The 16689-nt window shown below is 35.6% G+C and overlaps 1 protein-coding gene across 1 annotated transcript; it reads right to left on the bottom strand.

The window, feature by feature from the left end:
• Positions 1 to 1580: 1580 nt before the first annotated feature.
• Positions 1581 to 16648, bottom strand: slc17a9a (solute carrier family 17 member 9a). Its single transcript, XM_066644601.1, has 13 exons — positions 16493 to 16648; positions 15464 to 15661; positions 10092 to 10231; positions 9455 to 9554; positions 8731 to 8855; positions 7480 to 7585; positions 7109 to 7205; positions 6065 to 6152; positions 5829 to 5863; positions 4006 to 4121; positions 3545 to 3600; positions 2870 to 2899; positions 1581 to 2744 (listed from the first exon to the last, which is right to left on the bottom strand). Exons 1-13 carry the CDS (start codon positions 16612 to 16614, stop codon positions 2575 to 2577), a joined length of 1383 nt encoding a protein of 460 aa, XP_066500698.1. The 5' UTR covers positions 16615 to 16648; the 3' UTR covers positions 1581 to 2574.
• Positions 16649 to 16689: the final 41 nt, after the last annotated feature.

The raw sequence follows: 16689 nt of genomic DNA, 5'->3' as shown, positions 1-16689 counted from the left end.
CTTGGGCTGTGGACAATGTGAAACATGTATTGTTCTCTGATGTGTCCACCTTTACTGTTCACCTTTAATACTTACAGATCTAAATATTATTGAGCCACTTTGGGGTGTTTTGGAGGAGCGAGTCAGGAAACGTTTTCCTCCACCAGCATCAAGTAGTAATCTGACCACTCTCCTGCAAGAAGAATGGCTTAAAATCCCTCTGACCACTGTGCAGGACTTGTATATGTCATTCCCAGGATGAATTGACGCTGTACTGGCCGTAAAAGGAGGCCCTACACCATGTTAATAAATTACTGTGGTCTAAATCCAGGTGTTTCATTTTCATTGTCCAACCCCTGTATATATATATATATATATATATATATATATATATATATATATATATATTAAAGCATTAAAGGTGGAACAATTCTGAAATAGTTAAAATATTGCATTTAATAAATGTAATTTATCTCATTTTACATCACAAAATCTGGCATTTTTATGGAGGTGTGTAGACAACTTTTCCAAAACAAATATAAGCAACATTTAATCCAATAGTTTATTTTTTGTACATCCTTAATTCACAATTCATTAAAACAGGAAATATAAAGATACAATTCCTCTTTCATCATATCATATATTAACATTTGGCACATTTCAGAAACCTGCTCTGAATTTGATTACGTCAAACATAAACCAGGTGAGGAAATAATTATTAGACAATAATATAACATTTAATCTCTTCCTTCAAAGTCCCCCACCTATATCATAGAGTCAGAATCACCTTATTCACCAAGTATGTTACACATACAAGGAATTTTGGTGTGAGCACACCTGTATGACATGTAACAGACTGGACAAGCACACAGACTATTAACAAGCATTAAACTAAGTGTTTATTGCAAGTGTTGTTAAGCGTTAGATAAAAATGCTGAGACCCTCCCTGATACTGTTTCATTTGGAAATATATATCCTTATACATAAAAGAATACTGTAATTATAATGATGATGATGATATATTAAAGCTATTGTCATTAGTTTCAGCTTATTTACGTTTAGGTTATTGATAACAAAAGTACTAAATATATGAGAATAATTTAAAATATTTACCAGAAAGTGTTCTACTTTGTGTTTATTTAGCCTACACTGTCTGAAATAATGGTATAAATGTTAAAGCCCATGAAAACTACATTACATCCCTTTAATACCGAACAATTGTACTCAAAAAAAAATATAGGCTGCATTATGCTAAAATTAATCTGATATGGTTTAGTGATCATCACTTGGAACTTGCTCGGAGGAGGCTTTAACTCTCGCTGTGTAACCACTTTGCTGTTGTCTTAATGTAAATACTTCCCACATTCCACCTACACGCTTCTTCCATAAGAAATTTAATTCACATGCAAGATTCTATTTCAATGGCTGCTTTATCCTCTTTAAAGTGGTAGGTGATTTCTGGCAATGCAATATATATATATATATATATATATATATATATATATATATATATATATATATATATATAAAATAAGTTGAAAAGTTTAACTGAAGCCCAGATAGAGAACACACACTCTTGTTACTACACATCAAACCCCAAAGACAACTGCAGAACTGCAGATAGGTTAGGAACATTTAAAGAAATACGCTACAGATAGGACATTTTGAAAAACTACAAAGCTTGAATCTGTTAAAGCACATCAAATAATATACAACAACAGAGAAATACATAAACATTTTTCAAATCAAGGAAATTCAGACTTCATTAAACTCTTTATAAATAATAAAATATTTTTAATCTGAATGTGGAAAAATCCTGCTGGTACAAATATCATCAAATTAGTTCAGTCCCTGAAATGAAAGCTTTTATGCTGTTGTTAAAACTTTGTATCTTCTTGTGCCAGTTGTGTGTGTGTGTGTGTGTGTGTGTGTGTGTTTATATATCTATATGCATATACTGTATGTATAGTAGTTTGACAGTGTGTGTGTATTTACAGGATATCTAAGGTATCTCCAAAGTAAGGAGACAGTAAAGTAAGGGGAAAAAAGACAGCATAAAGACAGTTATCCAATTTTAGACACAAGCCATGGGGAAGGGCAAGACATGTAAGGCTATGGTGTCCCCTTCCCCCACGGCTTGTTTCTAAAATTGGATCTGTGTCTTTTTTTTTTTTTTTCCTAATGGGTGATTCCTTACTTTTGAGACAATGTATTTGTGTGTTGGTACACATACTGATGGACAACTGGATTAGAAACACCTGTCTTGTATCTTTACCCATTGTCCATCAGCTTTAATTCATACCTTCTCTGTGGTGGTTCTATAGGGGTCCTGACCATTGAAGATCAGGGTGAAATGGGGATATAAATGTATGCAGAAACACAGGTGGACTACAGTGTGTAATGGTCAGTGGAGCTGATAAAATGGACAATTATATAATATTTAATTATTTTTTAAATTACATTTTATATAGACAAATCATAACTTTTTTATATATAGAGAGAAACCACAACCTCCTACTCCCTGGTTATTCTGGTGATACAAGGTTTTGTGCTTCGTTACATAATGATGTTTCTTATTGAAGACAATACTGTGTTTTAGAGCTCAATCACCTGGGGCGGATCTACTTGGTCCACACGCTTTGCTTCACCAAACACAATGAAGGCAAATATCCCAGTAAAGTTCACCAAAGAAAGGAGTGTAAACACGACTGCCCAGGATCCAGTCATGTCAATCAGAAAGCCACAGATATAGACCAAGAGGAGACCTGTAGAGATCACCCACAGTTCAAGGGAAAGATTGGAAAGCACACATATTTTTTTCTCTTAAACCAATTTCACAATACAGTATACCATTACAGAAGCTTAATTTCCAAATTATTTGTTTACTTACCAGTGAAAGCAGCACATGTGTTCATAATACCTGTGAAAGTTGAAATGGCCAACTGAATTTTTAAGAACATAATAGTTAAAGCCAATGCTGATTTTATTTAAATTACAAAAGGCCTTCTACTTCAAGTTTGGATTCCCCACAGAACAAATACAGAGAGGTTTAATACTAAATCAGTAAGCATATAATAAGTAATGTCTTCCCAACATAAGATACATTCCCAGAGGTTTATCTGATGTTATGTAAGATGTTAATGTGTTTAAAAGAAACACATTAACACAAGCAAAATATCCAAACACAACTTAGTTGCCTTGCCTTAAGGATTTAAGAATAGCTTGAAGCATAGTGATTTTTGTTGTAGGAAAAAATATCCATGCAGTTTACTTTAAAAGACCAAAAGCAAGTTTTCTGAATACATTGAAACATCTAATGAAACAACAAAATAAAAAATGTATATTATAAACTATTGCTCAGTCGTCTGTTATTCTGTTAAATATTTTCTTTGACTGGAAATTAAATAAGTGAAAGTGTGATTTCTTACTTTTGCAAAGTCATTATGTGTGTATATAAAAGTACTGTATATACATTAATTTCCATTTTAAAGATTGACAATTCCTGACAAATATAACAAATATAATTTGCAAGTAAATGTAAATAGTTCAATAAAGGCCAACTGACCATAGAGAGTTCCAGCACATGATGGAGCAAGATCATGCACATTCACAGCCACGCCACTAGATGGATACAGATTGTCAGTTATTTTACAGTCATTATATATATCACAAACCTTCGCATTATTCTATGAAGCTGTATACAGTGTACTTCCAAATGGTAGAAGGAAAGGGTAAAAATCTATATTAATTTAGGGTTAATGTACCCTTTTTGTATCATTCCCTTTCATGACATTTAAGCTATACAGGTGGGGGGGGGGGGGGGGGGGGGTTAGAAACCCTAACCATTTTCCCTCACAGGACATATTTGCCACAAAGACCTCTTTTTTTTAATTAAAAGATAGATTTTTTTGTCTAATTTCAGTGTGAGATTTAGTTCGCTAATCACAAATATGTGTTAATGACAGTTTTTATTCATTTTTTACCAAGGTGACTAAATATAACTGCTGCATAAAATGACCAACTGACCTGTTATGGAAGGTGGACAGGCCTATAGATGCTGAGACAAAAACCAAAGCATGTAAGAAGGTACTGGCCTTGCACAATAGAATGGTAAACACACTGGCAAGTCCCATTGAGCAGAACTGAAAAAAAAGAACAACAGTCATTACTGTAACAGGAAAAATAGATCAGTTTGTACACATAAATTTAATGTGATATTTAAAAAGGACAGGACATTAGATTATTAAATATTTCATAGAGCTCAAAAGCAGAGATGAAACCTAGTGTCCTTGGGCCCTATAATTCCATGCTATTCACTTATAAAATGACATCTCAATGAAAGACCATTTTAAAATCTAAAAATAACAGTACAGATAAGCTTAATCAGCACAGTGATGTAAGTGTTAGACTCATAGTGCTTAGTCATCTGGTGTTTGTCATAATTAAACTGTACCTTGGGGCAAGAATCTCATTATATTTTAGCTAGTTGTAACAGGCATTTAATAGATTGTAGAATGTTAATTTCTAACCAGGAATAGTTTAGTTTTGCTGTACACCTAAATGCAGGGCTGTCAAACTGGGTTAATTCTTACTCATGCAATGTTTGACTATGTATGCCATTCACTAAAGAGACAAAGGAATGACTTTGAGCCATACAGCATCAAAAATCACATAAAGCAAGTCAATCTGAAATTCTTTTCCAAATTAAAGCAGTTTAAGAGAAGTGTGCAAGGATTTTGACATGCATCACATGCTAACCTAGCCATTAAAACGATTGTTTTAAGCAAATAATGTCACTGTTGGGACAATGTATCTTTGTCAGTCACATGTGATTTTTGCCTGTAACCTCACCAACAAGCCATTTTCCAGATATGGTTACAGTGACCAGGGCAGTTAAAACACTAAAGAACATCGAGCAGCAGTGACACCACTAAACCTGGAGAAGCATGAGCAAAGTGAGTGTTTTTCACACAGAAAAAAACTCAGGAAAGATACCAGGAACTGTTATTTGTATAAAGTGTCCAGTTTTAACAATATTGATCCTTATGATTTGACCCCAAAGATATTGGCTGACCCTGCATTCCTTCCTCCAAACTCCCAACCATCTTCTTTACAGTAAAAGTGTGTAAACCTAGGAACAGTTCTGAAAATATTAATTCTTTAAAGTCCATGTCTGGGTGCAGGAAACGTGTTTACGTTTCACCACAAGTAATAACAAATCCTTAACAGCAGATGCAAGCTGGCTGTAATCAAGGAAATTGTGTGTAGTACAGCATTCTTAACTTACATTCAGTTTTACTCCATATTATGAGCACCATATTATGAATATATTTCAGAATTAGGCAGTAATTAAAATGGCAATGAATGTTATACTGTTATTGTATATATAATCAACGCTTAGGCCTAACCAGAAGCAATGTATAACCCAAACAAATATATATTTTAAAAAAAGTCAAACTATTGAACAAACAGATTACTCCATTAAAACAGAAAACATTCGTTATATTTATGCTATTATTTTGTGTAGTATTAAATACAGGAAAAAGTATCAAAACAATATGCTCACAGTTTAATTACAGAATACCTCTTGATCAGGATGAGACAGTTACAGAAGATGAATGAATGATTGAAACATATTGAAAATGTCAACTGCTCCATATTGTGTGAAATTTTCATAATGAATGTAACCAGAAAAGAGCTCCAAATTTAATTTAGTCTTTGATGTAGCATACTAAGTTTTGTTTCATGAAAAGACACTAATTTGGAGGTACAAATAGAAAGTAATAATATGCTATGCACATGGAGATTTTGGTTTACAAGATCACAGTAATGTAGGGATTTCCACTTACCTGCATGGTTTTCCTAATAGTCACTATTTCATACCCTTTGGGAAAGACAAAAAAAAAAAAAAACAACAGTGAAACTTAAGCTCAAACAGCTAAATATTCCACGCTGAATTCCATTAAATCAAAGGTTATACGAGCTTCCTTCATTGCCACATGGAAACATAAAAATGGAAAAGTTTAATATTAGTTACAAGGGAAGTTGTGTAAGATTGTTTTGTGTTAACATAAGTGTGTATTACCTTCTCTGATGAGATGATCTGATATTGTGCCACCAAACAAGGACGAAGGCATGGCCACGAACCAGGGAATCACATTAAACACCCAGCCCTGTACTCCAGCACAGTGCACGAAGTGAAAAATAATATCAAGCAGTTAAAACAAGAAATAATATGTTTAAAGAGAAACACAATTTAAATCAAGTAACCAAGCCCACATTTAAATTAAAAAACATTACTGAGGAACATTTTACTTAAGATGCCGTTTCAATCCACTGCAAAGCGTATTTTTTATTTCCTTAAAAATGAACTTCTTTTCAGCAAAACATAAAAACTCTTTATTACTGCCATTTAATATGTGAACTGTAAGTATAAATTAATATTTCCATTAATCTAAAAATACACATTTTGGTATGCAGTTCTACTGCGACATAGCCCACTGTTTTCTTTTTATTTGCTCATGTTTTCACTGGGTATTGTGAACTTAAGCTCATGTCTAGCTGTTCCAGAACCTCCAATTTTATTGATTATCTATGAAGATTATCAGAACAACATTGTCAGCACTAAGCCGACATTAAAGTAGCTGAATATTCACAAGTTTTGTTTGGGTACTTTTTAACATACAGTGCATGTAAACAAACTTTATTCTAATCGGTTGCCCTGCCTACATCTTTACATAGTTTTTTTTTTTTTTTTTAACATTCTGAAAGCTGAACTCGCAGGTACATGCAAAAGAGTTGGTTTTCATGACCAACATAAAAAACAAAGAGTTGTGTTGTTTTTGCAGCTTAAATTTCCTCGGGACTGTGGAGTGCACGACATGTTTTGTTCACAACAATCGTTAATGTATTTTAAATATATTAATATATATTTTTTTATAAAATATGTATTGATTAAGGCAAATGAAAATATATACTTTAAATGTTTAAATCTATCATAAAATATAAGGATTCTACAATAATTTGAGAGTTCTTTCCAGAACCTTTACAAATATAACCTCAATTAAAAAGACTAATAACGTTCACATTACTAAATATAAAAATAAATAAATACATTTAAAAGACTTACCTTTGAGTGAGGATATGTGTCTTTGAAGAAGGTTGGTAGCCATGACATTAATGTGAAATATGTACTGCTGTAGCAGAGATGTGCAATAATCATGGCCCTGAGAGAGAGAGAGAGAGAGAGAGAGAGAGAGACTAACTAACTCACACTATCCAGCCATTTATATGTTTCAACCACACATAGCTCTATATGTGGATTTGTGGTTTCCCATGGACTAATGCTTAGTCCTAAATGAGAAATAAATCACCTACCAAGATAAAAGGTTTAACTTGATAAATTATGAAGTGTCTGTGAAAGCTGGGCATTTGCCTCATTAACCATTCAAACATAAAATTACTAAACAAAGAGCATGAGGTGACCATTTGTTATCTCACCACACACAGGGTTGCTTGAAAAGATGAAGCCAATAGGTTTCCAAGGATTTTGCTTGCGGTGTAGATGCCAAGCTACTTCTTAAAGACCCAGGTTTGATTATTGGCCCTGTATGATTTCATAAAACACACACACACAAACACACCTCTACTATTGAGACCTATTCAAAATAGTATTAGTGAATTAAATGTAATCATAATCGGCACAATTTTACAACAATCAAACTGCTGTAGTTCTATATAAAGTTCTTTGGTTCACTGTAGTTTAAGGCTTCAACACAACCTGAATCAACATACATTGCACTCCGTTGCCATCTAGCAGCGACAGAATGCAACTAGTGCACCATTTATGGTGAAACAGAAAATCCAAATGAATCGATTGCTTATCCTTTGTTTCCCGGATGTGTAATTTTTTCACTCGTATTTTGGCATCTGACATTGGTCTATCGAATTTGAACAACTTTGAAATATATTGTTTGAATTATTTAAGCTTGATTTTTTTTATCTGAATTTATTAACCTTGAATAATAACAGTGAAAACGTGTTCTTGAAAATTCACAAGTTCAATTCAAGAGTAATTATATTCAGATGCATAATTGCGAAGCAAAATATTCAGAGGTGGAAATCTGAAGACTTAAATTCAAAACCAGAAAAATTCAGATGCATAATTTCAGTGCAAAAATCAGTGCTACAAATTCAAAGATGGTAAGATTTCAAAGTCCGATGAGACAGATTTGCTTCCATACCATTACCTTTGAAAATAATTAAAGTTTGTTTTTTTTTTAGAAATCAAAGGTTCTTAGAGACATTTAAGTGAAATTCCAATCCACTCCAATGTCCAATTTGTTATTGTTTTTGTTATTTTGTTCTTTGCTGATATATTTCTAGGTTTCATGCATGCATTATTCAGCATACTCTTCTTAAGCTGTTACAACTTTACCCTTACTAATGCAGTGTGGCCTGTTAAACCATTACAGGGTTTCTGAATGAGGCACAACACCAGGCTGTCCATTAGAACACATATATTTAAATATCAGTCATATGCTAAAGACAACAGCCAAAAGCCTGTTTATGTCTAAGGGATATAGACAGGTCATGTGAGAATGAAATAATAAAAACATTTAATAAAAGTCACCCTTTTTTGGGGGGACATATGTAATTGAATATATTATATTTAATTAAAAAATAATATAAAAATGTACTATGCAGGAGAACAAAGTCAAAGCAATACAATTTTAGTGAATTGTACTGTACCTCTGATTAGACATTTCCATATGCAAAAGGCGCACAGTGCAGACAGTAGACCGGGTCCATAGAACACACTTTCCCAGCCATACCACTCCAGCATGAGTGAACCCACTCCACCTACTAACAGCATCCTGATACAGTAAACGGGGGGACAGTAGAGGGCCATATCATAAATTTTTTAAATAAATAAATAAATAAAACACCCCCCAACCCCTACAATTCACTATAATATTGTTATAGTTGTACGTCATGTCAGTTTTTTCTCTTTGTCCCATGTCTTTAAATATGCTGTTTTTATTATTGCATCTAACACATTTAAATGGCTCTTTGTCATTTGCTGTCACAAAATTTTAAAAAAGGTTAAAAACGACCAGACAACAAACATCCGTCCCCCCACATTGCTGCATATGTGTGCTAAAACACGCATGAGAAATAAACATGCTTCTTAACTACTGTAATAACAGTAACAGCTATAATAATAACAGCTATAACATGCAGCATAGATTCCTTATGTGGACAGTATGACTTGTGAAATGAATAGTACCTTTTGAAAATTAATCTACATTTATAAATGCAAAACACATGTTAATTATATAAGTAGGTAACTATAGAGAGGTGTGTGTCATTTATTTACAGTATGCAAAGTTACTGAAAGAGAAAGAAGCCTTTACAACAGGTTAGTAGTTTCATTTTGATTCTGGGTTTCATGATATAATTCGTCTGCTCTTACCCCAAGTAGCAGCCACAGCTGAGTGTACTCATCAAGAAGCCCCTCTCCCCCTCAGTCACACGCTGAGCACAAATGCTGGCAAGAGAAGGATAGTGAACACCTAGAACACATGAAAGAGGCAATTGTTTCTCACCAATTATTCACATTATTCTAACAATAACCTTGCAGCAACTTTAGGTTCATGTTGGCAGCAGAATGGAGAGGCCATTGGCATCTGCCACTGACCAGTTAGTGGGAGCTGGCAGTCAGTCAGTGGTAGATGCAAGTACCAGTTAGCAGTAAATGGCAGGTGCCAAAAAAAACAACATAGGGAATCAGACCAGTAAGAACACGCAAATATGCAAGTTAACCTTTCAGAATTGCAAACATGTGTAATCATAACATTAATTCCTATCTGGCTCTAAGACACCCCACCCCATTAATTACAGAAATCAGCCTCCTGTGGAAATGTTTTAAGCTCATTTCCTCTCTCAGCTAGTTCAAACATGTTTCTGTAATTTCACATATTAGAAAGACTCTTAGAATCTATCTTTTCTCCCACTCTCTCACACTTTGATTTCTGCGTCTGATTCCATTTCCCTTTTTCCCTTGACTTTCTTTCTTCTTTCTGTTTTAATTTGTTTTTCCAGCTGCTAACCTTGCATCACACCCATGAGGAACCTGGCCAGCATCATGGTGTAGAGTGGAGGGAGTCCCACGTTGGCCAGAAGAGGAGTGATTGTGGTCACAGTTGCCCATGAAGAAGTGGACACTAGCACTACTCTCTCTCCCCCAATCCTGTCAAAACAACATTTCAATCTTTGTCAGTGAAGTCACTTCATAAGTTCTGCCTCTCAGAAAACTGAGGACACCTTATCGCTGTTGCCTCAAGCCAGTTTTAGATAAATAAATAAACAAAATAAATAACTCCAGCACCAAACATTTGCATTATAGATAGCTAGGTGGCACCTAACTTTTGACAGGCCCCACTATTCCAGCCATATTATTTGTTTCTCTGCATATAATCGAACAATAACACAGCAATTAAATTAATATGCTTAGTTTTATCCAAGGAGACCTCCACAGATGTTTATTTATCTTTACAAAAATTTATTCAGTTTACTGTGAAATGTTTTTTATGTTTAATGTAGAAGAACTTACCAACCAAACCATTGTTAGGACTAGCACTAGGTGCACACTTCAGTATTAAACATACCATCCACTGAGGGAGACTAATTAATCCCACAGATGTAAAAAGTATTTACTCACATATCTTAATATTAGGGCTTCTCTGGTTTTGAACCAGGTCTTGATCTTCACCTCCTCACCAAACTACATAAGTGCAATGCATAACCTAGGGTGACCAGACGTCCTCTTTTACCCGGACATGTCCTCTTTTTTAGACTTAAAAAATGTCCAGGCGGAATTTCACAAACGTCCGGGATTTTGTTTTTCTAGAGTTTACATAGAACTTCCAGAAGCGTTTCGTTCACAAACTAGTCCCTCCCCTACTCTGATTGGTTCGCTTGAGTGAGAAGGGGGCGCGGTGAAGTAGCCTGAAATCCTCGGATTGGACGGTCTGACTGTAGAGCTACCGTTATTGGTCGATAACCTTCTCTGTAAACATTTAATTGGTCAGTCTGCACGTCAGTAGTCGTCCAAACCCCCCCCCCCCTCCTTTTTTCCATAATCTGAGATCTGGTCACCATAGCACAGGGGTCGGTAACCTTTACCACTCAAAGAGCCATTTGGACCCGTTTCACACAGTTAAGAAAACACTGGAAGCCACAAAACCCTTTTGAAATTCTAAATGAAAATAACAGGTTTTTGTTTTTTTTGCCTTTGTGCTATGTATAAACAAACTATACTGTGTTACATTTATGAAATCAATGAACGACTGCAGAGAAAATGAAATAAATTTTCTGCATGCAACAAAATATTTTTAACACAATCGTGTTGACGGTTAAGTAAAATACTCAATGTCAGTTTGAGTCCTTGTAGTAATGGAAAAAAAAAACGCAGAACTTAAATTATCCACTGGCAGCAAACAAAAATGCTGTCCTCTCTCTGCGTGCCGTCATTATTTTACTGGCGCCGTGCAGTCAGCGGTCAAAAAGTTCAAGAAATCGCACACTGGCGGGTGTCGTACGTTGGAAGTTGTGACGTTTATTAAGAGCGACAAAAATTTTTAAAAATTAAAATATTTTAGAAGTTACAAGATCGCCATAATCTTCATTGAATTACATTTTGAAAATGAACGCACTAAAATAAAATACATTTTAATTAAATACTCATTAATTATTTTCAAAAGCTGAGCCACATCAGAGGGATCAAAGCTATCTAGGCATCCTAGATATCCAAACTCTACAATTCCCTAGCCTGTTTGCTTTGTATTGGTGGGTAGTAGGAGTTTGTAGAAGTGGAGTATCATCCATGTTGTTTGATGACAATGTGTTAGCGTTTGAATTCATTTGTGCTAGTTGTGTGTTGATTTATTTATTTATTTGCCATTAGCAGTTTGATAGATGTTAGCCTTTAGGGGGTTGTATTATTTAGGCAAACAGAACTTGTTTTGTGTTCTTTAGGCCAAAGTTTATCATCTCAGTTGCTGCTTATTGAAGTTATCTGTAATACAGATTGCCTTAGCACTAATGAATTAGCTAATGTTTGTTGAAAAATAAAACAGCATACTTGTATATTTGTATGTGTTTTACTGTTTCATTTTGGAAGCTATAGTTAATGTGTGAATCATATATTTAATTTGAGCTATTTTGTGTGCATTTGCTTTCTGGAACTAAGCTTGTGATGATAACTGTTATGGTACTGGTTCTTGTTGTCTGAGTAATTGTGTAATCTAAAATCAGAATCTTTTAATGTTTGTTTACCTAGAAGGGCTACTGTTGAAACAACAGTTTGTCCATCAGAACCATCTCTGCCTTCCGTGTAATTCTTGCAATTTGCATAATATCTCGTTTGATTCTGAATCATATGTTCAAATAGAATCTGATTGGGTAAAATTAAATCCTAAAAAGCAATCATTGATTGTTTCAAATTGCAGAATAATACGATCTCATATTTAGATTAAGAGTTAAAGATTGATCTTGTAGATTTACTGTACAGCCACTGAGGTTAAGTGATCCAGTAATTGAGGCAAGACTGGCAAGAAAGCAGAAAGAAAGGAATAGACAAGTGGTGAATAATGATAGGTTTTTGGATCCTGAATTGGCCAAGACTGAGCTGGGGAAGTTAAGGCAAACTCAGCAGAAGAGCTTACAGCAGAGTAGACATTAAGCTCATTCTGATGTGCCTGCGTTTTTTTTCCAAAATGTAATGATTGTGAGGAATAAGTGTTCCTAGAAGAATTTAAGAAAATAGCAACAGTACTGTTGTGGCCAGAGGATTGCCACAAAAAATGTTGTTCTAGAAGGTGAAGCTGAGGAGGCTTACACTGCACTAAACTAAACAGTGTAGGGATTAAGAAATGGTTTAAAAAAAAAAAAAAAAAAAGGTGAGACATATCTCGATATGGCCAGTTTTCAGACGTCATCAATGTTGCTTCGGGGTGTGGGAGGTCTGTTGGGCGCATTAACTTTACATAAAGTTAGACTATGATGGTAAATGAGTATCTGGAGGAGTTTCCAGCCTGTGTGTTAACCCTTGTATAATGGATAATGTTCCAGTGTCAAGTGCAAGAGAAAGTGAGGCTCAACAGGAAACGCTTAATTAAAAAGTGGTGTGAGAATGCAGTGGTTGCCTCATTGTGTAAAGAGGCTTTTAATTTTAATGAGAACGACAGACAAAGTCATAGATTGTTTTACTGGCATCAAGGGCTGCTAATAAAGGAGTGGAGAGCTTCTCAACATCCAGCTGACAACATGTGGAGATTTGCCCAAGAATTTTCTGTTCAAAATGCGGTGCTTAGGTCATAAGGCACCCGTGGCAGGGCATGTGGACATTCGCAGAAGTGAAAAGAGAGTTATGCGAATTTAGGAATTAGATATTGCCAGTGACATCCTTGTGTCCACTTTAACAAATTGCTCATTTTGACATTACTCAAATACCAAATACCAAATTTCCTACACCCTCAAGCCTGATTGTGCTGTGCTTGTGGCCTACTTGTGAGCTGGTTAACAGCAATCTCCAAAGGGTAAGAGAAGAGCAAGAGAAGACTTGGTATGTGATGCCTCAATCAATTACAGGTGGGGAGAATTTATTGGTCCTCCCAACAGGTCCCTAGTTACTATTGCAAAAGATTATCAGGTTGTGCAAAGCCACCAAGTTCTGTGATGTAAATTTGTGAAGGCCTACCAGGATTGTTGTGCTATTTCTGCTGTTGGTTTTGTATAGACTCAGATGAGGATTGTGTTGAAGATGTGGTAAGTGTTATGTTAGGATTCTCACAGGCCTTCTCACATGAGCAGCTTACTCATCTTACTGTACCTAAGTGCACAGATTTTAAAAACATGCTACAAGATTAATCCATGTTTGCTTAAGCATATTCTTGGTCATACAAAAGTGGTGACTAATGATGTAGAGACAGGTGAGGCACCTTCTATAAAATATATAAAACCCCATTAGATAAGATGCCAAACCTGATGGGTCAGTTCACTTTAATGTGGATTGGTGGAAAGCAAATTCTGTTTCTAAGACAAAAGCTTTTACCCTGTTGAGAAGAAACAGACTGTGTTGATCACAGAAGCAATCTTTAATCTGAGTCTAGGTTTGCCTTACTGAAAGATTACTGGCAGGTGCCTTTGTTCAAGCACAAGCGATAGCTGTACCTGATTACACCTTTTACACCTGATGCTTTATACTGTTGCAGTACTCTTCCTTTTGGTTTAAAGTAGACTCCAGCTATGTTCCAAGGACTAATGGACATATCAACTGCAGGCCTTGATAATATGGTCTGCTGTATAGATATTTTGGGTTGTTTATATTTCTTCAGGGCGGCACGGTGGCGCAGCAGGTAGTGTCACAGTCACACAGGGACTTGGAGGAGCTCCAGGGACTGTCTGTGAGGAGTTGGTGTGTTCTCCCTGTGTCTGCGTGGGTTTCCTCCGGGTGCTCCGGTTTCCTCCCATGGTCCAAAAAAAACACACATTGGTAGGTGGATTGGTGACTTAAAAGTGTCCGTAGGTGTGAGTGTGTGAGTGAATGTGAGTGTGTGTGTTGCCCTGTGAACGCCTGCGCCCCCTCCAGGGTGTATTACCGCCTTGCGCCCAATGATTCCAGGTAGGCTCTGGACCCACCGCGACTCTGAACTGGATAAGCAGTTACAGCTAATGATGATATATATCTTCATGAGCTGATCTGATTTATCACAATGGGTAACTGCTGGACAACTGAAGAAAGCAAGGATGGTTACCTCCAATATCATTTGTGAGATTGAACAGGGTCAAATCACTTATCTGGGACATCAGTTAGAAAGGAGCTCTGCAAAGCCATATGCTGACAAGGTACAGGTCATTTTGGTTACCGGACCTGTTACTACTTTGATGAAAAAAGGAGCCAAATTTTTATGTTCACATGACTGTCAACAAGCTTTTTTGTTTTGTCTGCCATTCATGTTGTAGCCTTTCTTTCTAGTTAGCAGTCTATGGTTGTGATGTGGGGGTAGGAGCTGCGTGGTTGCCTGTGACTTTGCAGGGCTGATGCAAATAGCATGTATCAACCTGTGACCTACATCTCTAAGAAGCTGAACAAGGGCCAGAGAGCCTACTCTACCACTGAGAAGGAAGCCTAAGCTCATGTATTTGTTTTAAAATTTTGAAGTGTACATTTTCTAGTATTGGGGGCAGAATGTCTTGATGAAGTCTGGCATTGCAACCCTACAATTTAATTGTTAAACAGGTTCCATGAAGAGAAAATGCTGATAATGACATCATCAGGTAAATCAAAATAAGAATTAGTTGCTTTATATGTGAAATTGCTTTACCGTTCGTCAAGTACTTTTCCCACATTCTTTATAACTGGTTTATTGTGCAGAAATACAAAAATATTACCACACTCCAAATTTTGGCAGAAACCCACCTATCACTGGCATGGCCTCCTAATACTTGTGTGAAGCAGTAGCCCCAGAAGAAAGATCCCAAAACCAGTCCAGTCTCCGTCTTACTCCATCCAAATTGATCCGACATTGTAACGGCACACACTGGCATAGCCATCCGAGCCCAGTGGACCATACACGTAACTAAGAGCAGCATTAGGGTCCATTCCCGAGCAAGTGACCTATGTGACAAAAACAAAAAACAAAAAAATAAAAAAGCAAAAAAAAAAAAAAACACTTTAAAGAAGGCCATGTTCTATAGGAAGCTGAGTGATTCCAGCCAGGGGATGACAAAACCTATAATTTGTTAAAGAATCTAATCCCCCATGAGAATTTCAAAATACATATGCAGTATGTTTAATATTTGGTCTGATGGTAGATACAGTAAGTATTACCTAGAATACGTTTGGGTTTTTTTTTTTTTTTTACTACCTGCCAACCTGTTTTTCCAGATAAGCTTCAGATGCAACATGCTATCCCTTGAAACATGTTACTTTTCCTATATATAGGATGAATAGAGACACAGAACCTGATGTCTATTCAAATTATTGCTTAACAGGGTGTGGTGCATTTGGTCACTATGAAACAAGTGGTCTTACCAAGAGCAAGTTATGAGCCCATTTATATTGAACGATCTTTAAAATTAATTTTAGCTTTTGCTTATATCTTATTTAATCATAGCAAAGTTAATTTCTCATGGAATTCCACACAAACTGTTAAAAAATTATATATATATATATATATATATATATATATATATATATATATAGCTACAGTTTATATATATATATATATATATATAACTGTAGCTGTTTTTGGTTTGATATAGAACATTTCAATAAAGACTATAGTAGTTGTCCCTATGCATTTGGGAATCTTTATTTTAAGTGCTTATTATGCTTATTATGTAAAATAAATATTATGTATTTATTTTAAATGTTAACTGTCAGTGCATAGGCATAAATTAAGTTAAGTGAAAATATATAAGGTATAAGAGAAAGTTTCCACTTTACCTGGGCCATAGTCCTGGCTTGTTTGTTCCTGTCGTCTCAATGCTGGTGGCGCACACATGACCGGAATTTGTCAAAGTGTCAACTTCTGAACTGAAGCTGACCAACTTTTCCTCAAATTCCATATAGCTTCCACCTGACTTCTCTTCATGCAGTAACTTGTGTGATTGCTTGATGAACTACTGAAGAGTTCATGGTTT

The sequence above is a fragment of the Hoplias malabaricus genome, chromosome 14, assembly GCF_029633855.1.
Source record: "Hoplias malabaricus isolate fHopMal1 chromosome 14, fHopMal1.hap1, whole genome shotgun sequence".
Lineage (NCBI taxonomy): Eukaryota > Metazoa > Chordata > Actinopteri > Characiformes > Erythrinidae > Hoplias > Hoplias malabaricus.
The sequence above is the reverse complement of the archived record's forward strand: the minus strand, read 5'-3'. Positions and strand labels throughout refer to the sequence as shown.

Bases quoted from the DNA above. Each gene is read 5' to 3' on its own strand.
- slc17a9a (XM_066644601.1), bottom strand. From the start codon at position 16,614: ATGGAATTTGAGGAAAAGTTGGTCAGCTTCAGTTCAGAAGTTGACACT. The intron at 10,232-15,463 runs GTGGGTTTCTGC...TTGTTTTGACAG, and splicing joins GGAGGCCATGCCAGTGATAG to GATTGGGGGAGAGAGAGTAG. The intron at 6,153-7,108 runs GTAAGTCTTTTA...GCTGGAGTACAG, and splicing joins ACACATATCCTCACTCAAAG to GGCTGGGTGTTTAATGTGAT.